The sequence below is a fragment of the Sapajus apella genome, unplaced genomic scaffold (assembly GCF_009761245.1).
Source record: "Sapajus apella isolate SASKATOON/1434 unplaced genomic scaffold, GSC_monkey_1.0 scaffold22, whole genome shotgun sequence".
Lineage (NCBI taxonomy): Eukaryota > Metazoa > Chordata > Mammalia > Primates > Cebidae > Sapajus > Sapajus apella.
The window spans coordinates 27,242,802-27,269,466 of NW_022436962.1; the positions used below are offsets into that span (position 1 = coordinate 27,242,802).

The 26,665-nt window shown below is 37.8% G+C and overlaps 1 protein-coding gene across 1 annotated transcript in view; it reads left to right on the forward strand.

The window, feature by feature from the left end:
• The window catches only part of DNAH14 (dynein axonemal heavy chain 14), a 403,573-nt gene that overhangs the window by 363,428 nt on the left and 13,480 nt on the right, over positions 1-26,665 (forward strand). Inside the window, exons 72-82 of the mRNA XM_032289400.1 lie at positions 1,992-2,228; positions 4,093-4,178; positions 7,066-7,222; positions 9,713-9,923; positions 12,997-13,099; positions 14,689-14,916; positions 15,621-15,818; positions 18,388-18,587; positions 21,197-21,360; positions 22,435-22,631; positions 25,803-25,915. Of these exons, the coding sequence (XP_032145291.1) occupies positions 1,992-2,228; positions 4,093-4,178; positions 7,066-7,222; positions 9,713-9,923; positions 12,997-13,099; positions 14,689-14,916; positions 15,621-15,818; positions 18,388-18,587; positions 21,197-21,360; positions 22,435-22,631; positions 25,803-25,915 (1,894 nt within the window). The remainder of the gene's footprint in view (positions 1-1,991; positions 2,229-4,092; positions 4,179-7,065; positions 7,223-9,712; positions 9,924-12,996; positions 13,100-14,688; positions 14,917-15,620; positions 15,819-18,387; positions 18,588-21,196; positions 21,361-22,434; positions 22,632-25,802; positions 25,916-26,665) is intronic.

The following is a 26,665-nucleotide window of genomic DNA, read 5'->3' on the forward strand; positions in this document are numbered from 1 at the left end:
AAGTAAAAGTAGCTTGAAGTCAAGTACCTCCACTGTTGAACACATAATTGTTACTCAATAATTTTTTAATCAATGAATGAATGCATAAATGACAATTACTATGATTATTGTAATTCTAATCTACAAAGCAGAATATTTAATTTTAGTCAACCGGAACACACCCACACATAAACATCAATGGAATACCTTCAAGAGTTAAACCTTCCTCCACCCCCCAACTACAGTTGCCCTCATTTTCTTATGAAAACTTGGTTGAAAGAATTGCTTGAACCTGGGAGGTAGAGGTTGCAACGAGCCGAGATTGCGCCACTGTACTCCAGCCTGGCGCCTGGTGACAGAGCGAGACTCTGTCTCAAAAATAAAAAAAAAAAAAAAAGAAAATTTGAAACACAAAAAGCATGTTTATCCAAAAAGGTTATACACAATTATTTAATTATTGAATCTTTTAAATGTTTTTACATTGTATTTTTAATATGAATCTTTTAAATGTTTTTACATTGTATTTTTAATATGTTTATTATCTAAACTGTGGTCAAATACATATAATATAGAATGTATGATCTCAATTTTTAAGTGGCACTAAATATATTCACGCTGTTATGCTGTGTTGTAAATTTTAAGTCTCAAAAATATAAAGCTTAAAGGAAATCTGACATCCATACTAAGGGGGAAAAGTGATCATTTGGATTAGGCTTTGTCAATCAAAACCTGCCAAAAAAAAGAAAATCTTAGGACCAGATGGCTACATTGAATTCTACCACACACACATTTAAAAATTAATATAAATTTTCCTGAAGCTCATTCAAGAAATTAAGGAGACAGAAACACTTTCTAACTCATTCTGTGGGGCCAGCATTATTCCGATACCAAAGCCAGACAAAGATACTACAAGTAAACTACAGATCAATATTTCTGATTAACACAGATGCAAAAATCCTCAGCAAAATACTAACAAACCAAATTTAATGGCACTTTAAGAGGATTATACACCATAACCAACTGGAATTTATTCTCAGTTTTACAACAGTATGAATGTATTTAACACCACTGAACTGTACACCTAAAAATGGTTAAGATGGGCCAGGTGCAGTGGCTCATGCCTGTAGTCCCAGCATTTTGGGAGGCTGAGGTGGGCGGATGACTTGAGGCCAGGAGTTCAAGACCAGCCTGGCCATCATGGAAAAAAATACAAAACTTAGCCAGGCATTGTGGTACACACATATAATCCCAGCTACCTGTGAGGCTGAGGCACAAGAATCGCTTGAACCTGGGAAGCAAAGGTTGCAGTAAACAGAGATCGTACCACTGTACTCCAGCCTGTGCTAGACAGAGTGAGACTCTACCTCAAAAAAAAAAAAAAAAGGTTTAGATGATAGATTTTGTTATATTTTTACCACAATAAAAAGTTACCTTTTATGTAATTTTTATATAAAGTAGCTTTTTATATTTTATTTATGTAAAATACATACTTTCTTTTTCTTTCTTTCTTTCTCTTTCTTTCTTTCTCTTTCTTTCTTTCTTTCTTTCTTTTCTTTTCTTTTCTTTTCTTTCTTTTCTTTCTTTTCTTCCTTTTCTTTCAAGATAGATTCTTGCTGTGTGGCCCAGGCTGAAGTGCAGTGGCACAGTCTCAGCTCACTGCAACCTCCACCTCCCAGGTTCAAGAGATTCTCCTGCCTCAGCCTCCTGAGTAGCTGAGATTACAGGCTCTCACCACCACGCCTGGCTAATTTTTGTATTTTTAGTAGAGGCAGGGTTTCACCATGTGGGTCAGGCTGGTCTCAAACTCCTGACCAAGTGATCCACCTGCCTCAGCCTTCCAAAGTGCTGGGATTACAGGTGTGAGCCACCGCGCCTGACCTTATTTCTATAAAATGATTTTTATATGAAATAGCCTTAACAGCAAATCTTTGTTAAGTATCTACTTTGTAATGAGTAACTAAAAAGTTAAGAGTTTATCTCTTCTAATGTGATCATTTTTCTTTTTCTATTAGGCACATTTGAAATATATGAAAGTCAACATCTTCAGTGGCTGTCAGAGTCCAGGTGGAGGCAGTGCCAATATGTCAGCAGTCACCTGGAACCATTTTCACTTCTGTGCAAATCCCTTTTATCAAACGTATCACAATGGGATGCTTTTAAGAACAGTAAAGCAGTTTATTCTCTGATCAGCACTCCTTTCACTTCTGAAAATGCGTCGTTGGAGAAAAATACAGAATCACCGGAGGAAAGTAAGAAAGCACTCAATATTTTCATCTAACTTAAGTACATGTGTATGTGTATGGATTTTCAATTTGTAAATGTCGTACAATATCTTATATTGTGAAAAAGTTGAAAGAATGTACATGTTCTTCACTGTAATCCTCATAACAATCTCTGAAAGGATTAAAATGAACTTCATTCTTGTTGGTGAGAAAATCTGATGAGAAATCAGAATTTCAAAGAGATTAAATATACCGCATTAGTTTCGTTACACCATGCTAATTTTGAACCTTGAATCTGAACAAGCCTACATATATCCTTCATTTTAACAAATATGTGTTTTTAAAATTACATGGGAAAGGATCTTACCTTAAATTCAAATGACTTACTATTTTTAGCACATCTTTTTCTTTTTCTTTTTCCACTTCAAACTCTCCTCCATTTTTCCTTACTACCTTCACTCATAATACCCCCACTCAGAATACAACCTAATTTGTTTTCTTCCACATTTTTCTGATTTTTGCCATAATAAACAATTATATTATACAATAATATAAACATCTTTATACATTTCTCCTTTGCTTTTATTTCTATGGGATAAATAATCAGAAGTGGAATCGCTGGAACGAAAGGAAATCATTTTTATGTTAACAGTTGCTGCCAAGTTGCTTTCTTTAAAAATCTATGATAGTTTATACTTCCACTAGCAATATGAATGCCCATTTTCCATAGAATTGATTTTTTTTAACTTTTGCCCATCTGAAAAGTTTAAAATCCTGTTTTATAGATAATTAGCTTTTTGTATTATTATATGTATTAACATCTGTAATCAAATGTTTTTCCAAATTTTTGTCTATTGAATTTGTTTATACTACCTATGCTATATGTATTTAAATGTTTGCATAGTCATATTATGTCATTTTTTTCTTTTGTACTTTCCTGATTTCAAGTTCTTATTAAGAAGTTCTTCTCCCCTAGAATTTTCTCTCTGAGTAATTATCATTTTATTTTGTTGCATTTATCACTAATATATTAGGGCCCATAATTTATTATACTACAAGAGTTAGTAACTTTTATTTAAAAGAATTCTTTATTGACCCTTTTTGTGAAGATCTTTTTATTTTGCAAATAACCCCAAATTATCCATTTATAGTTAGATCTTCATGTGTCTTGTTTTAAGATCAACACATCAATATTGTTTACATTCAAAAAAGTCATTTCTATAAACTAATTTGTATTTAAAGGTAGACATTGGGAAAATCCCGTAGAAACAAGAGGTAAGTATAAATGATAACTGTATCTGGGACAACTGGAAATGAGGACTAGAAGGCTTCCCACCTTGCAAAAAATTGTAATTCAGTAGGACTATTGTGGTGGTAAAGGGGTCGGTATGAAATATATGCAGATAGATATAATATTTAATTTTTTAAAAATTTAATAATCTGGTTGCATTTCCATTTGCTTCTCATTTCCTATATCTGTTATAGCTGGATTATGAATAGAAATCTCCAACCTCTAGACTTACTAGTTTACATTCATCAGAAAAACATCACATATACAGGAACAGGTTATACTGTGTTGGCTGGCTATGCCTTTTGCTTCTCATTTTATTTCTTCATCTGTCCATCATCTTGTTATATCACTGTTCATCCACCACTTCAGCTGGACCAAATTGAAACTTAAATCTATCTTAATGTCTACCTCTTTTGAAGTGTGAAGGACAGCTAGTGATGCCTCAAATCTAATGGAAATAAAGCTCACTTTAAAAGTCAGCCATGTTTAGAAAAAAAAAAAACTTTACAATTTTATAACAGAAATTTTCATTGTGATATCTTTCAATGGTATAAAGTATCTGACTGTTAATCCCAGTTTCTTTCTCTAAATTATATCTAGCTGAACTTTTGAATGAAAATAAAGACGTGTGTAATCCTGTATATTTTCCTTGGGAGAAACTCACTTCATTTCAAAGACTTATTTTGGTAAGATATATTATGAGAAAATATTAATATTCTAAATGTTTTGAGTGCTTTATTAGCAACTTAAACCCTTCAAAATTAAAATTTTACAAGCAAAATATATTTTTAAAGAAACATTTCGTGAATGTTAATGTTAGAGGGAAGCACTTACACTTCACCTTTGTGTTTCTTTCATGTGGAGAGTCCCATGAGAATAACATTCCTGGAGTCCCTCTGTCCCCTCATTTATTCTTCCCTAGAGAAGAGGACTCATAGCCCTTTTGACCCTGTCCCTTTTGGGATTTGTCTGCCTATGAAGAGCATACTTTCTGCTCTGCTTCTCTGTGTCATAAACCATACAGAAACTGACCTTGGTCCTGTAGGGAGAGGCCAATGGCTGACCAGCACTGCTTGTGACAGGTAATCTGTCTAATTCTAGGTTCCGTATCAGGAAGCACATTGTTGCTTCACACCTAAACTACATCCACCAACATGACCATTAATATTAATATATTTTTGCCCAACACCTCTATTTCTCAGTTGTTCAGAATCTGGTTGAGGGTAGAGTTTGGTGAGTTATGGGTATGCATGGGTGTCATTTATGAGCACCCCTAACACATGAAAAGTTTAATATGTGTTAAGCACTTTACATATATTATTCTATTTAATCCTTATATATAATAGTCTTGGAAAGTAGGCATAATTATTTCCCTCATTTTACAGATTAGGAAACCAAGGCTTATAAATTGCCTAATAGAGCCAGGTTGCATCTCAGACAGCGTGGTTCTCATAGCTGTGTTCTTGGTAGTCATACTATATTATACTTTCCAGGGTAGATCATTCTAAATTCATCCTTATTGCCTAAAAAAAGTCTTGATTTTGACATTTATTCCCTAGTTTAGTGAGAGGAAAATCTCTCATCTCATTTAAATTCCTGAAATTCTTAAATTCCTGAAATTCCTGAAAATGCTAACCTGGACAACCAATAATCCTTTGATTTCTACCTTAAACTTTATTTTTGCGACACTTTAAAATTCTCTCTAGGTACAGATTGCAAAATATGACTGCATCTGGCTTATAAAAATGTTTTATTTGACCTGAAGTTTCGTGGGTTTTTTCAACTTTTCAAGTACAATTTATTACTAATCAAATGGATTTGAATCCATGATCTTGCCTGGAAGATTTTTGTCTTAATTCATTTGGGCTGCTGTAACAAAACAGATTGCCAAAATCCACTAGAGTGGGCAGTTTAGAAACCTTAGAAACGTACTGCTCACAGCTCTGGAGGCTAGAAGTCCAAGATCAAAGACCCAGCAGATTCAGTGTCTGGTGGATTGCTTCATGGGTGGCATCGTCTTGCTGTGTCTTCACAAAAAGAAAGTCTTTTTCTTTTTTCTTTTTGAAATTAGGTCTCACTCTGTCATCCAGGCTGTAGTGTAGTGATGTGATTATAGCTCACTGCAGCTTGAAACTCCTGCCTCAGCCACCTGAGTAGCTGAGACTACAGGTATGCATCACTATGACAGGCTAATTTTTTAAGAGATCAGATCTCACTATGTTGCCCAGATTCCTCAAGACTTCTTTATAAGGGAACTAATTCCAACCCGAGAGCAGAGCCCTCATGACCTAATTCTCTCCTAAGGCTCTACCTCTTAATACTAACACATTAGAGATTAGGTTTCTTCTGTCTTCCCTTTCTCTCCTACCTCTCCAAAAACAAAACAAAAAAAAGCCCTCAAGGGTTAAAATTTACAACCGTAGAGAGATGTAATAAAATCTTGATTGATCAATACAGTAAAAGAGGAATGTTGGTGACAAAAATCATGATGGCCATTTGGGGGCATAAATTCTCCACAGTGACAGACAATATCAGGGAAACACCTAATCATTTGTTTCACTCAAGGATTGTAACACTGTTTCATTAACTGGATATACTGAGTGAACTCTGCTGTTAGACCTACAGTCTTTGTGTGCTGCCTATTTTCATTTTTAAAAATATATGATGCATATAATTAAAATAAAATTGTAATAATAGTTTTTCCAAAACATAACAGAAAAGAGCAGAATGCAGCATAATGATTAAATGTATCATGTTAAACATATAAAATTGCCAATATCTGATAGTGTTTGATAGGTTAAAATGGCACCTTCCCATGGTCCAACCTAGTACATCCACACAGACTCATAGATACGTGTAGCTTCAGTTTTACTTTAAATGATGGAGTCCCAGATGTTGAATATGTTCAGGACATATTTTATGGTCATTATGTAGAGAAATATCATATAAGTGATTTGTATAAAATAGTTTTTATGAAAAAGGTCAAAATTTGCAATGATTTCCAGTAGGCCCTGACCCTATAATGTGTTTACTACACATTTATACTGTTTCCAAATCTCTTAGTCCATCTAGCATTCTTTTCAGATTTGTATTCTAATTGCTTAAACATATAAAGATGTGCCATTTTTCATTTTATTTCATTTCATTTTATTAATGGAAGAATTAATACTCTTCCAGTGTGTTATCCTGGATTTTTATCCCTCCAGCACCATGGGGTTTTCTTGCTCTAGACATGGATAGCAGAGCAGGAAAAAACCTGAGAAGAAAAAAATTTCTTTTTGCAGATTGGGAAGTAAAACGTGGATCTTTACAAACAAAGAAAGAGCTCACTCGGTGTGAAAGAGATAGAGGCACAAGGTAGCCCTGCTATCTAAAAAGGGCCACATGATGGTCAGGAACATGGTGGCAGCTTCCCCTCCATGCATAGACTCTCTCATTAAACTTCCCCAGCAGGAAAACTCTGGCTGAAAAGCTAAAAAATAAATACTTCTTATTTTCATTTCATTTTACCATAGGGAATATTCCCCTGGTTGGTTTTTAATTTTACCTTATTTTCCATGTTTTCTTTTTTAGATAAAAATTCTTAGACCAGAACATTTAAAGAATTCAGTGAGAAAGTTTATAACTGAAAAAATGGGAAATGAATATCTTCAAAGAACTGGAGCTAATTTGAAAGATGCATATAAAGAATCCAATGCCAGAACTCCGCTGATACTTATTAAGTCTCATGGTAAGCTATTTGTGAATAGTTAAGATGATTGAGGCCAGGCACAGTGGCTCATGCCTGTAATCCCAATACTTTGGGAGGCCAAGGTGGGCGGATCACGAGGTCAAGAGATCGAGACCATCCTGACCAACATGGTGTAACCCCGTCTTTACTAAAAAATACAAAAGTTAGCTGGGCGTGGTGGTGCATGCCTGTAGTCCCAGCTACACAGGAGGCTGAGGCAGGAGAATTGCTTGAACCCAGGAGGTGGAAGTTGCAGTGAGCCGAGATCGAGCCACTGCACTCCAGCCTGGCAACATAGCGAGACTCCATCTCAAAAAAAGAAAAAGAAAAATTAGTTGGGCGTGGTAGTGGATGCCTGTAGTCCCAGTTACTTGGGAAGCTGAGGAAGGAGAATCACTTGAACCCCGGAGGTGGAGGTTGCAGTGAGCCGAGATTGAGGCACTGCACTCCAGCCTAGTGACAGAGCGAGACTCCATCTAAAAAAAAAAAAAAAATGATGATTGATATGTTTGGCCGTTTCCCCATCCAAATCTCACCTTGCATTGTAATCCCCATCATCCCCACATGTCAAGGGCAAGACCAGGTAGAGGTAATTGGACCATGGGGGTGGGTTCTCCTATGCTGTTCTCGTGGTAATGAGTGAGTCTCGCAAGATCTGATTGTTTTATAAGCACCTGGCATTTCCCTTCCTGGCACTCACTCCATCCTGTCACCCTGTGAAGAAGGTGCCTGCTTCTCCTTTGCCTTCCACCATGATTGTAAGTTTCCTGAGGGCTTCCCAGCAATGCAGAACTGTGAGTGAATTAAACCTATTTACTTTATAAATTACCCAGTTTCGGGTATTTCTTCATAGCAGTGTGAGAACAGACTAATATGATGATGATAAAATATCAGCTAAGAAATATGGAGAAGTAGAATCTGTGTCAGATTATTCTGTGTTTAAAATATTTTCCTAGTCTTATTTAAAATTTTTAGGAAAAGAGCTGATTACAATTTTAAACTATATTAAGAATAAATCTCTCTAAAAATATAAAATAACAAAGAGGAGTAAAACCTTTCAGATTCACAAAGATGGAAAAATTTATCAATGATGATTTTTTGCACAGAAAATACCTTGCAACCACATACTATTGCTCTGAAAGCTGGATTGTCCTATGTCTATTCACATTTTTAATAAATACTGGCTTGTGCAAAAATATATATTACAAAATAAACTATCAGAAATTGGCCCTGCTCTCCAGCCCTTGTATTCCTCAAAACTCCAAATGCTGTGTTGTTGTAGTTGTAGTTTTTCTTGTCTTTGCACTACAGATCCAAAGTAAAATATTTTCTCCCAAGCAGAGTATTTTCTTCATTTATCTTCTGTTCCAAAAATCAAATGTGTCTTTAGAATTTTTCAAACCTTGATTTTATGACACAAAACCTTGTCCAGAGTGCCTCCACCTGGAGGCTTCTCACCTGGAACGTTTCCATGTAAAGCACTTGGCTACATGCCTGACACATTCATAATAGGTACTGTCCATTTTGTGAAGACTTACCCCATGATGTTGGCTGTCTCAAACCATCATGTTCATGTTCCAAACAACAGAATGGAAGCAAGGAAGAAAGGCACACATCCTCCCTTTAAGGAGATATCCAAAGTATTACACAACACTTATTTTTATTTAATTTTCTTTAAGTTCTAGGATACATGTGCAAGACATGCAGATTTCTTACATAGGTAAACATGTGTCATGGTGATTTGCTACACTTATCAACCCTTCACCTAGGCATTAAGCCCCACATGCATTAGCATTTATCCTGATGTTCTCCCTCCCTCAACCCCCAACAGGCCCAGCGTGTGCTGTTCCCCCCGCCATTTGTCCATGTGTTCTCATTGTTCAGTTCCCACTTATAGGTGAGAACATATAGTGTTTGGTTTCCTGTTCCAGTGTTAGTTTGCTGAGATAAAGGCTTCCAGCACATCCATGTCTCTGTAGAGGAAATTATCTCATTCCTTCTATGGCTACATAGTATTTCATGGTGTATATGTACACATTTTCTTTATCCAGTCTATCATTGATAGTCATTTGAGTTGATTCCATGTCTTTGCTATTGAGTATTACACAGCACTTTTGCTAACAAAATTTTGCTGCCAAAATCTATCACAAAACTTAGATGCCAACAGAAGCTAAAAATGTAGTATTTTAGCTGGGTACACGGCCATCTCAAACACACTGGGGTACAGCTGCAGAGGAGGAAAGGAAAGGTAGATGTTGGAGTAGACAACCAGCAGGTGCTGCAATCGTCAGATATTATTACCATCCTCGTGTGTTAGGCTAGTAAGTGGCAGGGCCAAAATTTAAACTCTGGCTCTAATTTCAAAACTTGTAGTCTTTCCACCATGGCTATACGTTTTGCCACTGCCACTCAATAAATGCTGGATTGTGATTTTTAAGAGGGAATTAAATGAGCTTACAGTTTTATGTACCTCTCCACCTTCTTATACAGGGACCGACCTTACCAGTATCCTCCTGAGATTTGCACAAGAGTTAAAAGGAACAACCCATCATGTGACCATGGTTTCTCTGGGCCGTGACCAGGCAGCTAAAGCTGAAGACCTCATTTTAAAGGCACTAACGAAAACACAGCAATGGGTCTTCCTCCAGAACTGCCATCTTGCAGCATCGTTTATGCCAAGGCTTTGCACACTTGTAGAATCGTAAGAGTTTTACTTTTACATTTATTTGTGAGGGATCAGATTGATTACCAAAACTATAAAGTAAAACTGGAAATGGCAATGTAAGTATTCTCTGTGTAAACAATGACAAAATAATGTGTTGAGCCACTCAGATGAAATTTAAACTATCTTACATAGGTTTTCTTTTCTCCAGGAACTTGAAAACTAACAATATTTCAGTTTTTATTTTTTAAGGCCTCTTTAGTTCTCTGTTGTGTTTATCACTTTCCTCAAACTCTTATTCTCAATAGCATATACAAGCATACACACAAGTTGTATGTACTGATGGATACAAGTTTTTAATATTCTGTGTGCTCCTAAACAGCAGAGCATAATACCTCATGCCTATACTTTCAGAGATTATTTGTTTTATGGCCTTTACTTTGTATCTGTTCTGACTTTCTCTGACTCAAATCACTCTTTTAGGCTGTACCTCCCAAAGCACTTAGTCACTCATGCAGAAATTTCCATAGTTTAGCCTTCTTGTTTGCAGTGGAAGTATTTGAAAGTTGATTGATGCCACGTGGCATCTTAATAGTGGCTCACCATACTATTGCCAGACAATAGTATGGCGGATAGCACTGTGCCAATAAAAGAAAACAAGTAAGAAATTAGTGAAACGTTCCTCAGAACAGAATTTAACAAGAGTAATTAATGATACATTTTAAATATTAAACATAATCAGAGTATGATTAAAATAAACTCATACTTCTGGGTTGGGCGCTGTGGCTCACGCCTGTAATCCCAGCACTTTGGGAGGCCGCGGCAGGTGAATCAGCTGAGGTCAGGAGTTTGAGACCAGCCTGGACAACATGGTGAAACTCTGTCTCTACTAAAAATACAAAAATTAGCCGGGTGTGGTGGTGGGCACCTGTAGTCCCAGCTACTCGGGAGGCTGAGGCAGGAGGATTGCTTGGGCCCGGGAGGCAGAAGTTGCAGTGAGCCAAGATCATGCCACTGCACTCCAGCCTGGGCGACAGGGTGAGACTCCATCTCAAAAAAACAAAATAGAAAGAAATTCATACTTCTTTATTAAATCAAGCCTTTAGACATTTAAGATAACCCACAGTAGAAGAGGAAAATGTGAAGAAAAAATATTTCTTAAATTTAAGAGTTAAAGGAATATGTTCACAACATATTGCTAGAAGAAAAAACAAAAAGCTGCAAACAATGTATGCAGCATAATTATTTTTAAAATGAGAGACAGAGAGAGAAAGAGAAAAGAAAAAGAAAAAAAAAGTATACCTAAACTCATTTAGTGGGATTAGAGGCCATATTTGTTTTCTCTTTCATTTTGTGTTGTGTGTTTTTTCCTTGTAATAATTTGTTTTGCAAATTTTCAAAAAATAATTTCACCCTTGCAGAAAAGTTGCAAGAACAGTACACAACTCCCTTTTACCTTTCATCTCTATTTCCAAATTCTTAATATTTACCCTTTCATTTCTCTCATATATATATGTAATGTTTTTCTGAATGATTTGGAAGTAAGTCGCAGACATGTTGCCACTTGACCCCTAAATAGTTCAGTGTGCAGTGTTGTTTATTTACTCGTGTTTAGCCTAGTGTCCCAAAATATCTTTTATTGCAAAATAAAAGTTTTCGTCAAAGTTCCAATTCAAGATTTCTCATTGTATTACGTTTTCATGTCTCTTAAATCTCCTAATAAGTATTTTTTTAATTTGTTTGTCTGTTTATTTAGAGGTGAGGTCTCGCCACGTTGCCCAAGCTGTACTTGAACTCCTGGGCTCAAGTGATCCCCTCACCCTAGCCACCCAGGTAGCTGGAACTATTGGTGCATGCCACCATATCCAAAATCTCCTTTAATCTATAATAGTTCCTCAGTCTGCCTTTGCCTTTCATGATATCAATGTTTTTGAAAAGTACAAGCTGGTTACAGTGGTTCCTGACTATCCACAAGGGATTGGTTCCAGGACCCCCTGTGGCTACTAAAATTCTTGCACATTCAAGTCTACAACCTACACACATCCTCCTGTATAATTTAAATCATGTCTAGATTACTTATTATACCTAATACATAGTAAACGCTGTGTAAATAGTTATACTGTATAGGAAATAATGACAAGAAAAAAAAATCTATCCTGGTTCAGTATGGATGCAAACATTGTAGGCCTAACTAAATAGTACAGGTCAGCAACATCTTAACATTTTCTGACATTTTTTTTCTTGAATATTTTCAATGCAAGGCTGACTGAATCCATGGATGTGGAACCTATGGATACAGAGGGCTGACTGTATTTTGTAAAGTGTCTGTCAATTGGGATTTATCTAATATTTTCTTATAGTTAGATTAAGGCTATAAGAAATACTGCAGTATTGCAGTAATATCATAGAAGTAATGTTATATCATTCTTGGTACATCATATCAAGAGACCTGTGATATCAATCTGTCTCATTACTGTTGATATTAACTCTGGTCACTTGGTTAAAGTGGTATCTGCCACTTGTGGGAACTTTCAGACCATATACATACATTCAACTTTCACCCACTAGTTTTTTAAGTTCATTGATAATTTTTGACTGAATTACTACTATATTATTTACCAAATGGTAGCTTTCTAACTCCACAGCTACTTCTACATTTATTTAATGATGTTCTTCTATAAAGGAAGAGCTTGTCTTTCTCTTCTATTTATTTATTTATTTATATCAGTATAGTATCATTGATTTCCATTTTATTCAAAAATTATAATTTGTTACTGTCATCACTTATTTTGATATTCAATTGTCCCAAATTTGATCAGCGGAACTCTTCATTTTGTTTTTAATTTGTAATTTTTTCCAGATTTTTTGCAATGAGTATATGATCACTTTTTGTACTTACAGGAAAGAAAGCTACTTTTTAAAAATGGTAGCTGATGAGTCTTGTACAAATTCTTGTGCAGTATGGAAGCTCTGATGGTATTATAGTAAGATCTTTGGTATTAAAATGATTCATAAGGCCGCTTCAAACATTGAAATGCTATAATTCTAAGAACATGTTGCTTTACATTTTTCACATTAAAATATTTATAAGTCTTTTTTTTTTATTTTGCAGTTTTAATAGTCCAGGCATGACAATAGACCCTGAGTTTCGGCTATGGTTAAGCTCAAAATCATACAGTTCTTTTCCAATTCCTATTCTTCAAAAGGGTTTAAAGGTAAGAACAAAGTATAACAGATTTAATATTGACTAAGGATTCCTGTTTGAATGTAACTCTGAATTTAAAAGAGAGAGCTAATTCTCATAAATTCTGAAATGCTAAATTTCTGCTTTGTGCTCAGCACTATACTAGAGATCAGGAAGAACACTAAAGTAGATTCCTATTGTCAAGGAATTCACAATTTATATGTTATTTTCTCAAATAAGGATGCTAGATCTCCAATTATTATAAACCAACATTTACAATGTGTGTCCTTTTCCTGCCCGTCACTTCTCTAGCATTTCTTATTTCTGCCCTCCTTAAACGTTTCACAGTTCATTAATTCTCTAGAAAGAGTCTGACAGAAAGCAAGCTAAAACTATTTACTAAAAAGTCCTCATTAAAGATTATCTGGGACTTCTCATAGCCACCATCGAAGTTGAATAAATAGTAAGACAGTCAATTCTGTTAGATCAGGGTCCAGCTAACCAAAAGGCACGGTCTTAATAACAGAGAAAACTGACCGATGGCATAGACATAAGGGGTGTACCCAGACTCCCAAGCATGTGCTCACTGCCAGCTTTCACAGAAGTGGGGTAGGCATGGAGAAAATTGGGTGGATGAGGTACTTTGCAGATAGAGCCCCAATCCAGCCCAAGAAACTTCCTGCCATACTGCTTCCCAGCTCTGCCTGGAGGCTCACTTGCCATTTGCTCACATACTAAGGGTGACAGACTCAGAGAAGCTTGTCTTCTATCTCCTGGAGCCACTTACCTTCTACGGATGATGAAACTAAGAGCCATTTGCTTACACTCCAGGGGTTTTAAAAACATAGAGACCTCCTCTTTCCCAGAGAGGATTTGGGTACATTCCAAAGCAAAATCTGTCTCTCTTTCTCTATCTCGGAGAAAAGGAAAGGCTGCTATGCCAGTCATTCTGTAAGCTCCAAGTTTCAAAATTCGAATCCCCCTCTTAAGGTACTAATTCCACTATGCACACACAGGACATTCGGAATTTGATCCCTGATCCAGAAGTCTCATGTTCATACACACGCGCGCGCGCGCGCACACACACACACACACACACACAAACTATAGACCATATATACATACGTTAATATATTTTATATATATATATACATATCTGCACAACGTATGTTTGTGTGTGTGTGTGTGTTTATATATGTAAATTGTGCAAGGAGGGTAACATTTCATACCCTTCACGGTTTCAGACTTAACAGCCACACTCTCAAAAATGCCCTCCAATTGATTCTTTCCCCACCTCACCCTCAGTTTCGAATCATTTCCATTGTTCTGGTTCCTAAAATCCCAAGCCCTATGCTCAGAGCAAATAAGAGTGCTTTTAGTCACAGCATTGTACTTCCCATTTCAAAATATGAATTGGAACAATAGAAAATCTGGGATAATCCTTTTAGAGATGTTTTTACATGGAAAAAGAATAACACAAGATTTTGGATTTGCCGGTGAGTCTTGAAAATAGCTACATTTTTGCCCAGTTCTTTTAGCAGTGTTGTAGAAAGAAGAGTGCCCTGGAGACCATGCCTGCATCTGTCCTCACATGCCATTTTACTCACATCTGTTTTCAAGATTGCCGTGGAATCTCCCCAGGGATTGAAAAGTAATTTACTTCAGACATTTGGATGTACTGGGAGTGGAGAGGTAATGGAAGAGATATTTGAAAATCCTGACTGTGGACAATGGTGGAAAAAACTTTTATTTAGCCTATGTTTTTTCAATGCTGTGATCAACGAAAGAAAAAATTATGGAATATTGGGCTGGAATATTGCCTATAAATTTACTTCTTCAGACTTGGGGGTAAGTGTAGTCTCTTCCAAACTAACAAATAAGTAACAATAAGATACAAATTGAGAGGCTACTAGGTGCCTACACAAATGCTAATAAGTATTTTACATGGTGGCAAAAAAATGAACTCTGTAACTAGGCGATCAGGGCTAACGTTTAGAAACATGGCCTTTGATGTCAGCTTTTCTGGAATCAAATTGCAGCTCCACCTCTTATAGCTGTACAAGTATGTAATCTATTGGGCAAACTAATTAACCTCTCAGAGTCTTAGTTTCCTTGGCCAAAGAAAGCAAACTTGGGCAGACCAAATGTCCATACTGACTCCAGAGGATCAGTATATAATTATAAGCAAACTAATTAATACAAGTAAACGACTTAGAAGAGTGCCTGACAGATATAAATTACCATGGAAATGTTTGTTTGTTGGTATGACTTACTCATTTAAAGCAAAAGAGATTCCATTGACCCATTGTGTGGGGAAAAGTTTAGCTCAATTGTCTTTCTTTACTGTTCTCTATATGGAACCTTCTATTGGTGCTTTATTGCAAGATGTTTTCTTTATTGCTAAAATAAACACACGGTAGAATCTGCTTAAATTTTTCCCAGGTTAACTTTCTTGCAATTGTGCTTCCAGTGTACAACATTACACCCTTGATTACCAATTCATTTTTATATTAGAGCAAATTAAATAATAAAGACTCATGGGTTTTCTAAAGATTGCCATTAAGGTGTTGGAAAACTCCCTGAGAGGACAGCCCAATATTTCGTGGCAAGCACTGCGCCACCTGATTGGAGAAGTGATTTATGGTGGCCGGGTGATCGATAACTGGGACAAGCAATGCTTGAAGACCCTGCTCTACAAATTTTGTAATCCTGAAGTGCTGAAAGATGACTTCAGTTTCTCCAGTGATGGGGTAGGAAAAGAATTTATCTTCTTGCATTTCTTGGTAATTTTAAAGTAAACATTGTTGCATTATTTAAAATACGTCTTTAAATAAATTTTGATGTTCATTTTTAAAGGCTTTTATTAGCTTTCAGTATTATAAAAGTAATTTACCCATGACTCTATTAAATACAACATTATGTAGGGCAGTAAACAAAAAGAATTATTTAAAAATAGTCCATGTCCTTTGAGAATCCAGCATGTAAGATATGAAGCACAAGGAAGCTAACATTTATAAATCAACGATTCCATGCCAGTCACTTGATATATGTTTCTCATTTCATGTTCAAAACAAACAACCATGGTTCTAGATGCTGTTATCAGAAATCCCACATCTTCTCTTGTTCTTTATCCCCTCTCCTCCCGCTCAGTTTCCATCCTCTATCCAAGCCTTCATATTTGTGGAGCAGAAAACTCCAGGTTAGATGCCAGCAGCTGTGTGTCCCTGTCGAGTGGCTGCTAGCAGAGGAAAGAATCGTACAGACCTCTAACCATAGACTGTGGAGGGCAGGACTTGATATAAACTTTGATAGGTGGGAATTTGGATAAGAGAGGTGAATGGAAGATGAAAAGGAAGACGGCAGCTGTGGGTGATCATTGTGAGCTGGCAGTGCGCCTGGTGTAATTAAGAGAAAGAGAGGTCATATCCAGGTTGTCTGTCTGGGGTCTTGAGAATATGGATAGATCAACAGAATAGTAAAAATGATATTTTAGGGAGATACATTTGTAAGGCCTCTATAGAATGGATAGCAGTTGTCTATGTTGATGACCCTGAGTCAATAAGAAGGCATTAAATTGTATCCTTTATGCACTATTTGTCAAGCCAGAAAAAGCTATGAGGTTTTCTTTCTTTTTTTTTTTTTTTTTTTAAAATTTTCATTTAAAAAAAAAAAAAGAGGAAAAGAAAACTATCCTAAGGCCGGATGCAGTGGCTCATGCCTGTAATCCCAGCGCTTTGGGAGGCCAAGGCAGGCAGATCACCTGAGGTCAGGAGTCCGAGACCAGGAGTCCGAGACCAGGCTGGCCAACATAACAAAACCCTCATCTCTACTAAAAATACAAAAATTAGCTAGGCGTAGGCCGGGCGCGGTGGCTCAAGCCTGTAATCCCAGCACTTTGGGAGGCCGAGGCGGGTGGATCACCAGGTCAAGAGATCAAGACCATCCTGGTCAACATGGTGAAACCCAAAAAAAAAAAAAAAAAAAAAAAAAAAATTAGCTAGGCGTGATGGTGCATGCCTGTAGTCCCAGCTACTCAAGAAGCTAAGGATGGAGAATCACTTGAACCCGGGAGGTGGAGGTTGCAGTGAGCCAAGATCACACCACTGCATTCCATCCTGGGCAACAGAGCAAGACCCCGTCTCAAAAAAAAAAAAAAAAAAAAAAACTGTTTAAAATAACATTTAGTTAACATTTTAGTGTTCTTTGGCCAACTGCAGTGGCTCACACTTGTAATCCTAGCACTTTAGAAGGCTGAGGCATATAGATCAGTTGAGGTCAAGAATTCAAGACCAGCATGGCCAACATGGTGAGATCTCAGCTCTACTAAAAATACAAAAATTAACCAGACATGGTGGCACATGTCTGTAGTCCCAGCTACTCAGGAGGCTGAGGCTTAAGAATCGCTTGAACCTGTGAAGCAGAGGTTAAAGTCAGCTGAGATCGCACCACTGCATTCCAGCCTGGGAGACAGAGCGAGATTCCATCTCAAAAAAAAAAAAAGGGTAGGGTTCTTTAAATTGCCCAAAGAATACAATATGCATGGTTTTATACAGACATTAAGTATACACTAAGAGAATAAGGTATACTGTAACATACGGCATACAATTGCATTGGCAGAATTCGATGACAGAAGTGTATTCTGAAATTTATATTTCAATTGTTTAGTTGCTTTAAAACACTGGGAATTTTATGACACTTTCAGCTTACCAGCTCTTCCTGTTCTTTGTCATAATCTTAGCTGCTTCTGCAGGTAATTTTTGGTTTTTGTTTGTTTTTTTGTCAGTTACTGTTAGTTCATTTTTCCCTCTGATCTTCATTCATTCTTTGACATTTTCCTTAATGGTATCAAGAAAGCCACCATCTCCCATTTTCCTGACCACATGAACAATGCATTTCTCTTCTTGTTTAGGGGTCAGTTATTCTTAAGATTTCTCACATTCCTTCTAGGTTTTACTAAAGTAAAATGATTTGTTCAAGCCTTATTGCATTCATTATCTATGGGTATATTTCATTGAGGTAACCGGTGATCAGAATCACCCTCGCCTTTATAGTGTTCTTTTCCTTTCCCTCTTTTCCCAACAAGAAAGTTATACATGCATATCATATGTACATTACAATACAGTAGTCCCAAGATGTTGCTTTTGACAGTGTCTAAAATATACCACATGCAAATAAAAAAGCCTTCGGTATGAAATTTCATGGGAAAATACTGTCTTCAAGCATTAATGAAAGTAGGTATCTTACTCTGGCAAAAACTAACAAAGTGTTCAGAAGTAGCAGAATTGAAGAAAAAAACTAACAAAATGGTTAAATTTTCAGATATGTCAGCCAGTGCCAGAATCTGCAAGCATAAAGGACTGCATACACATTATCCAGTCCTTACCTGATGATGACCCTCCCGAGGTCTTAGGAGTACACCCAGAGGCCATCAGGAGCTGCAGCGAGACCCAGGGCCAGAAGTTTATTGAAAATCTCACTGCCTTGCAACCAAAAACGACCACTACCAACCTCATGATCAGGTAAGAACTCACTAGGAAAAACTGTCCATCAAAAATTATCAGGCTGGATGTGGTGGCTCATGCCTGTAATCCCAGCATTTTGGGAGGCCAAGGGCGGGGGGGGGGGGGGATCACGAGGCCAGGAGTTCAAGACCAGCCTGAGCAACATGGTGAAACCCCATCTCTACAAATAACACAAAAATTAGCCAAGAGTGGTGGTAAGCACCTGTAGTCCCAATAACTTGGGAGATTGAGACCCTATCTCAAAATGAAAAAAAAAAAATTGGTTTGAAAGGATATATAGAAAGGTATAGTCTACATGGCAGAGAAACTAAATTCTACTCCAGTGAGTTCCTTATGTATTTAAGTTCTAAGTTTTAAATTTGTATGTCTAACAAATTTTAACAATTGCTTTTAAAAGATATTTGAATAATATTTGATCCAATTTATAAACTTAAACATTTTCAAATATATTAATATTCATTATAAAGTTAATGTACTTCAATTTGCCTGCCTGCCAGAACTTCTCAAATCTTTGAATAACTTTTATAAAACTAATAATTAAAATATGGTGAATCTTAAATTCTCTTATTTTCTAACATTTTATAGCAATTTAATGAGATTTCAACTTAAAATAATAAATCAGTTTCTCAATTATATCTTTTAATTGGGGTCACAAGACTGACCCCAATCTAATACATGGTATTAAAAGGCCCAATTCACTTAAACATTATAAATATTTAAGATACCAACATATTATAAGGAAATGCTTTTAATAAACATACTAGATATGTTTATTAATGTCCCTTTGGTCACTTTGGGAGGCTATAATTAACCCAATCTTGCTGCCTTTGCTTATCTTGTCTGTGGGGCTTGATTCAAAAATCTATCATAGTCAATGTAATTTCCTTAGTGGTAGCAAATCTTTGCCCTCTGAAGATAGTTTGACTTTTGACACCTTTTGACCTTTTGAATTATTTGAAGCCACCTGGGATGAATTCTACAGAGAAAACCAACTTTAAAGTCAGAACAGTGTGATGACAAAGTAAGGAGCCATGTGACCTCAGGCAACCTGTAAACTGGTTCAGAAGCAGCTCTGTAGGACTAAATACTTCGTGGCAGCTTTAATGTTATCGCTTACCTTGAAGGAGGACATTCATTTGACTGTGAAACTTGGAGTGTTTGTTGAAAAATCATTCCCTACTAGCAAACAGAACAACAGAGAGAGGGAACTCAAAAGAGATGTGCCCCATTCCCTACTGATCCAGTAACTGTCTAAGGAGGTTCTCCCACCTTCCTGGGCCCTGGTTTCATCATCTTTAAAAAAATTTAATTTATTCCAAGAATATTCAGATATACTTTAATACAAAAAAATGAAATGTATAAAAAATTATTCATTGAAATTCTGTTTGTAATAATAAAATATTGAGAACGGCAAAAAAAAAAAAAAAAAAAAAGGAATGCAAAGAACTCTTCCAGCTCTCCTGTTTTAGTGGTTCTGCGTAGTATTGCAGCCTCACCTAGCTGGGCCCCGCACCCCCCCTGTCCCCCCCCCAACGGAGTGTGAGCTTAGGAAGCCCTTCCTGTAAACACAGAACGGAACAAGCAGTGGAACGCTGCATGCCGCTGCTTCAGCGTGCTATTTAGTTGCCTCCTCTTTTTCATTGCCTTGCAAATGCATTCAGATGATTATTTTACAAAGAAATTCTAAAAAAGCTTTTATAATACGTGTTTCCTTGCAAATGTCTAAAGTACATTGGACAGTTTCTCATCTGTAAAATGAAATGAATTCCATGGTCTCTGTAAGATCATCCATAGTATGGTTTTGTGGTTCTGTTTATCTTCAGATGGAACTTAAGCAGAGAGCCCTCTAACATTAGATAGATACCTGTAGCTCATTTTTCTCGTTTCCTTTTTTTAATTTTTATTTTCCTTTTCTTTTTTTTTTTTCTTTTTCTTTGATTTTTCTTCCTTTTTTTAATTTTTTTAATCTGTTTTTTCTTTTTTCTTTTTTTGAGACAGAGTCTCACTCTGTTACTCAGGCTGGAGTGCAGTGGCGCCGTCTCTGGTCACTGCAACCTCCACCTTCCAGGTTCAAGTGATTCTCGTGCCTCAGCTCCTGAGTAGCTGGGATTACAGGGACCCACCACACCTGGCTAATTTGTGTATTTTTGGTAGAGACGGGGTTACACCACATTGGCCAGGCTGATCTCGAACTCCTGACCTCAAGTGATCTGCCCACCTCAGTGTCTCAAAGTGCAGGAATTACAGGCGTGAAACATCATGCCCAGCCAATTTTTATTTTTTTAACTGACATAATAATTGTACATATTTCTGTGGCACATAGTGATGTTTTGATACATACAACATATAATGATCAGATCAGGACAATTTACATGTCTATCATCTCAAACATTTATCATTTCTTTGTGTTGGAAACTTTCAGTATCCTCTCTTCTAGCTATCTGAAGGTGTGTAATCTATTTGTATTAACTATAGTCATCCTACAGTGGTATAGAACACTAAAACTTATTCCTCCGGTCTCCTGGTAATCTTGAATCCTTTAACAAATCTCTCCCATCTCCCTCTTCCCACTCCATGTCTCAATCTTCTCTTGGTTTCTTTTGCAGACCTGAGCAGAGTAATGAGGAACTGGTGATGGAAATTCTCTCCGATTTGCTACATCGGCTGCCACTGACAGTGGAGAAAGAAGAACATGCTGTGGGAATGCCAACCACTTTGAAGAGCATGATGTCAAGCTCCATTTGGGAGTCTCTTTCTAAAAATCTCAAAGGTGAGCGTGGGACATGAGCTTTTTCCCTTTACCTCACCCTCCTCAGGAAAGGACTCTGGCATCAGGAGTAAGGTAAAGATTGGACAAAAATTCCACAGAAGTGGAAAGACTGAGATAAGTAGGAAAACTCAGTCTCTGCCTCCTCTCTCCAAGCTGAAAGACAGAGAGCAGGGAAGAAAATCACACTTTAGTTTGGGGGTTGGTAGCATGTGGCACTGAGATCAAAAGTGAAGAAATAAGTGTAGCCAACCAGAAAGCAGCAATTCTGCTTGGGTGATTCTCAAGAGCTCCTAGATGCCTATTCTCTCTGCCTCTCTGCCTTCTGGAACAGCAGAGGTTTAGATGGACCTTCTGCTGGAAGACCACTTGGCTCTGAGAAGCTAAGGGGAATCAGGACAGGTCCAGGAAAACAGAGGACGCCTGGTTGCCCAGAGATGGCTCCAAACCCATCTCTAAGGGGCTAAATTGCTGGACTATGATAATTTTCCCAGTTATTTTAATATCCATATTCTATGCCTTTCAAGAAGTTTATTTGGGAACCAAATATTGAGCAATAGTCTAACAAAACAGTATTATTGTTGAGTCTCAATCAAGCCAGTAAATTAGGGCTCACAGGCCAAATCCAGCCCACCCTTTTTTTTTGTACAGCCTGTGAACTAAAATGGCTTTTGCATTTTTTAATGGCTGAAAAAAACACAAGGAAGAAATATAGTTTGCAACACATAAATGTTATATGAAATTCAAATTTGAGTGCCCATAAATAAAGATTTATTGGAACACAGCCACACTTACTCATGACATATTGTCCATGCATCCATACGTGGTAGATAGTGTGGCTATACAAGTACATAGTGTGGCCACACCCACACTGCAAGCGGAGAGCAGAGTAGCTTTCAGAGACGGTGTGGTCCCCACACCCTAAAATGTTTGCTATCTGACCTTCTACAGAAAATGTTTATCAACCCCTTGTCAAGACACACGAAACTCCCTTAACTTTCAAAGCCTAAGTCCCTCCATGTAAAGCCTCTTTTTTATCTGTAAAATATCAAAATTTTATCTCGTTTTAAAATCTAGATCACGACCCCCTTATCCATTGTGTCTTGCTAACCTTTTTGAAGCAAGAAATTACACGATTTGATAAGTTATTATTTGTCATACATAAATCCTTAAAAGATCTTCAACTTGCTATAAAAGGAGAGATCATCCTCACCCAAGAATTGGAGGAAATATTTAACTCTTTTCTTAATATGAGAGTGCCTACATTGTGGCAGGTAAGCAGTTATTCTTATTTCCTATTTTCTTGCTTGCTTGAAATAAATGTCCAGGTTCAAGGGAATGGTGAAGTTAACTGGTGCATCTGCATGATGAAACATGTAACTATTAAAAGATGCTGATGTACTTTTTCATATTTTCATATCTCTGAAGTTGGAATGCCTCTTAACAGTCACTGTTGCCACACGGCACCATCACTTAGTTATCACCATGTGTGTGTCTATGCATTACGGCAGTTCATGTCCTAGTAGGTGCACTGTTGGTACTACTATAAGTGTTGAATATAATTGCTTTTAAAATAAAAACAAAGCTAAACAAGATAATGAAGAAATTGCTGGGTTGTGGTCTTAAACAGAAGGCCAAATTGTAAAAACACAAAATTTATTAGACCAGGAATAAAATAAGCCATGGAAGACCTGGCAGCACAGAGTAGGAAATTAACAAGCTCGATGCTGGACACTAACACTATTTCCCTAGAAATGAACTTCTCCCCTTACAATTAGCACTGGCCTCTTCCAGAACCCTGAAACCTATACCAGATTAAAAACCTGTGTAGACATGTAAAAAGATGTTCAACATCATTTGTTTTCAGGGAAATGCAAATCAAAACCATAATGAGATACAACTTCACACCTACTAGGATGGACAGAATTAAAAAAGACATTAAAAACAAGCGTTGGTGAGGAGGTAGGGACACTGAAACCCTCATACACCACTCATGGGAATGAAAAATAGTACAGCCACTTTGAAAATAGTGCGGAAGTTTCTCAAAAAGTTAGAGAGATTTACCATTTGACTCAGCAGTTTCACTCCTAAGAATATACCCAAGAAAAATTAAAACATATGTCCAGGCCGGACACCGGGGCTCACACCTGTAATCCCAGCGCTTTGCAAGTTCAAGGCAGCAGATCACCTGAGGTCAGGAGTTCAAGACCAGCCTGCCCAACATGGTGAAACCCCGTCTCTACTAAAAATAAAAATTAAAAAATTAACCAGGTATGGTGGCAGGCACCTGCAATCCCAGCTACTTGTGAGGCTAAGGCAGGAGAATTGCTTGAACCCAGGAGGTGGAGGTTGCAGTGAACCAAGATCATGTCATTGCACTCCAGCCTGGGTGACAGGGGGAGACTCCATCTCCAACAACAACAAAAAAAGTCCACACAAAACTTGCATATGAATGTTCATGGCAGCATTATTTATAATACCCAAAAGGTGGAAACAACTCAAATGTCCACTGACTGATGATGAATGGATAAAATATGGTATGCCCCTGTAATGAAATAACATTCAGCCAGCAAAATGAATGAAGTGCTGATACATGCTACAGCATGGATAAAGCTTAAAAACAATAGGTTTTTCGTGCTATGTGTAAGAAGGCCATCACAAAGACCATATATTGTATGATTTCATTTACAGGAAATGTTCAGAATAGACAAATCCATAGTGACAGAAAGTAGATTACTGGTTGCCTTGGTTTGTGGGTGACAGGGAATTGGAGAATGGATGCTAAAAGGGTTTTCTTTTGGAGTCAAGAAAATGTTCTACAATCGACTACAGTAGTGATTGCACAACTCAGTGAATATACGAAAACCATTAATTTGTATGCTTTAAATAAGTAAGCTGTATGGCATTTGAATTATATCTCAAAGTTATTTTTTAAACCTATGTAGAAAACATGAAGACAGGTGAGAGGAAATAATGACAATTATAATTCTTTAAAATTGAATACAAGCCGTGATGAAAAATTGAAATACGGAGACACATCTAGAATCATAGGACTTCAGAGCTTAAAAGGATCTTAGGGATCCTCCACTCCAATGACCTTATTTTACAGATACGAAAACAAAAAAGCAGAGAGGCCTTATTACATGCTTAGCAAGCCCAGTGGTGAAATAGCTAGGACTCTGTAAGTGCAAAGTAAGGCTAAAGGAACACGGCTGAGTTGGTACACTCTGAGTACAGTCACATGTGGCTGAGGCCATTGCTCACTTGACAGAGTGACAAGAGCTGAGATTAGTCAGGTAGAAATGTCCAGCTTGGACCAATGGTTAGGAAGTCATGCATTCAGAGATGGGGTGGGCAGAAAGACGTGCTGTTTGAGGAACAGACGACGGCATCCTGTTTTAGACATGGAAAGTGTGAGGAGCTAGAGGGGCTCTCACGTAGAGCTATTGAAAAGCAATGGGACAAAAGCACAGGCTACAAAGCGAGTGCTTGGTGTCATCAGCCTAGACAGAGCCATGGATTAAATCAGGGAGAGGGAATGTAAAGTAGCAAGAGAAGAGGGCTAAAGGGACTCTGGGCAACACCAGCCTCGAGGGAGGGAAGAAGAGGAGCCAGTGAATGAGACCTAAAAAGAAGTAGTCGGAGAATTCGAGAGAAAGCCAGGGTGGAGTCTAGTCACAGAAGCCAAAGCAAGGGAGCAGGAGGAAGCAGTGGGCTCCGTCAAAAGCTGCAGAGGATACAGGTGCAAGGAGTGACGCTTGAATATGGAAAATAGAAGGTCACTTGTGGTTTCTAAGGAGGACTCCAGAAGAGGGTACAGTAAACAAAAGAAGAAGCTATTGGGCTGCAGGATTCTCCTCCTCCCCACTTGCATCGAACAGGTAGGATTGAGTGTTGGGTGATTTATGTAGTTAAGATGGACAGTGCACTAATAAACAGGGATGGAGGATGGAAAGCGGAATCCACAGAAGGGAGAGGAGGTATGCCAGAAGGCTGTGCAGAGCACAGGGGCAAGGGCAACTTGGCTCAGAACTGGATGGCAAAGCAGGGAAAGGGAGTAGACAGTGGGTGGGATGTAGAGAACTTTGTATAGGGGAAGGCCAGGAAGCTGAAATTGCTCATGCCCAATAGCATGTGAAGGTGATCTCCCCCAAACAGGAGAAAAGAGGATGAGGAAATGAAAAGATTTGAAGAGAGTGATAAAAGCCTTCAGCCAGAATAGAAGCTTCCAAGCGTTTTATTCAAAGCACTATTAGGATAATGTTGTTTTGCCCTGGTAATAAGGGCTAGACTTTTCATTGTGTGCTTTCAGTTGGAAAATGACATCCTCCTGCCAAGGTATTTCTCCCTGGCAATTGAGCCTATTACCAAGGTTTGCAGAAATGTTCCTGATGACCCCAAAGACAAAGGAAAAAAATGATGTGACTGTCTTTAAATCCCAACAGAAACACGCCTACACGTCATGTAAGCCACTGAGTTCCTGGATTGATGATCTCCTCCAGCGGCTGAATTTCTTCAATACTTGGGCCAAAGTGGCTTACACTGCGATACAGCGTCGGTATGGGTGAAAGCTGCTTTACACTCCCTTCCTCGGTTTTGCTTAAAGCCTAAAGGTTTATGACATCATTTCCCATGCTTGGTTTCCTTGTGTTCTCACAGTAACGTGTGAATTAAGCAAGGGAGGGATTCTTATCTGCCCTTTGAGCTGAGAAAGTGAGGACCTAAGGTGTTGAGTCTTGTGTAAGCTCCCTCACTCAAGAGACGGAGTTATGACTACAACATAGTACATTTCTCTTTCCTAAGAAATGCACAGGATGAAATGTGAAAGGGAATAATTAGTTACATGTAATTTTTATTTTTATTTATTTTATTCTGAAACAGAGTCTCGCTGTCATCCAGGCTGGGGTGCAATGGCACAATCTCAGTTCACTACAACCTCCGCCTCCAGGGTTCAAGCGATTCTTCTCCCTCAGCCTCCCAAGTAGCTGGGACTACAGGCACCTGCCACCACGCCCAGCTAATTTTTTGTATTTTTAGTAGAAGTGGGGTTTCACCATGTTGGCCAGGCTGGTTTTGAACTCCTGACCTCAAGTGATCCACCTGCCTCGGCCTCTCAAAGTGCAGGGATTACAGGCGTGAGCCATCGTGCCCAGCCACGTTTAATTTTCACATGTGTTTAGTTATAATAAAAATAGCTTGAGAGGCATTAGAGTAGCTGGCATCTAACAAGTGCCTCACAGGATGTGGAATATTTTGTTAGGAGCTTTACTCACAGCAGCCCTTGATGTGAAGGAGGTGCCGTCATTAT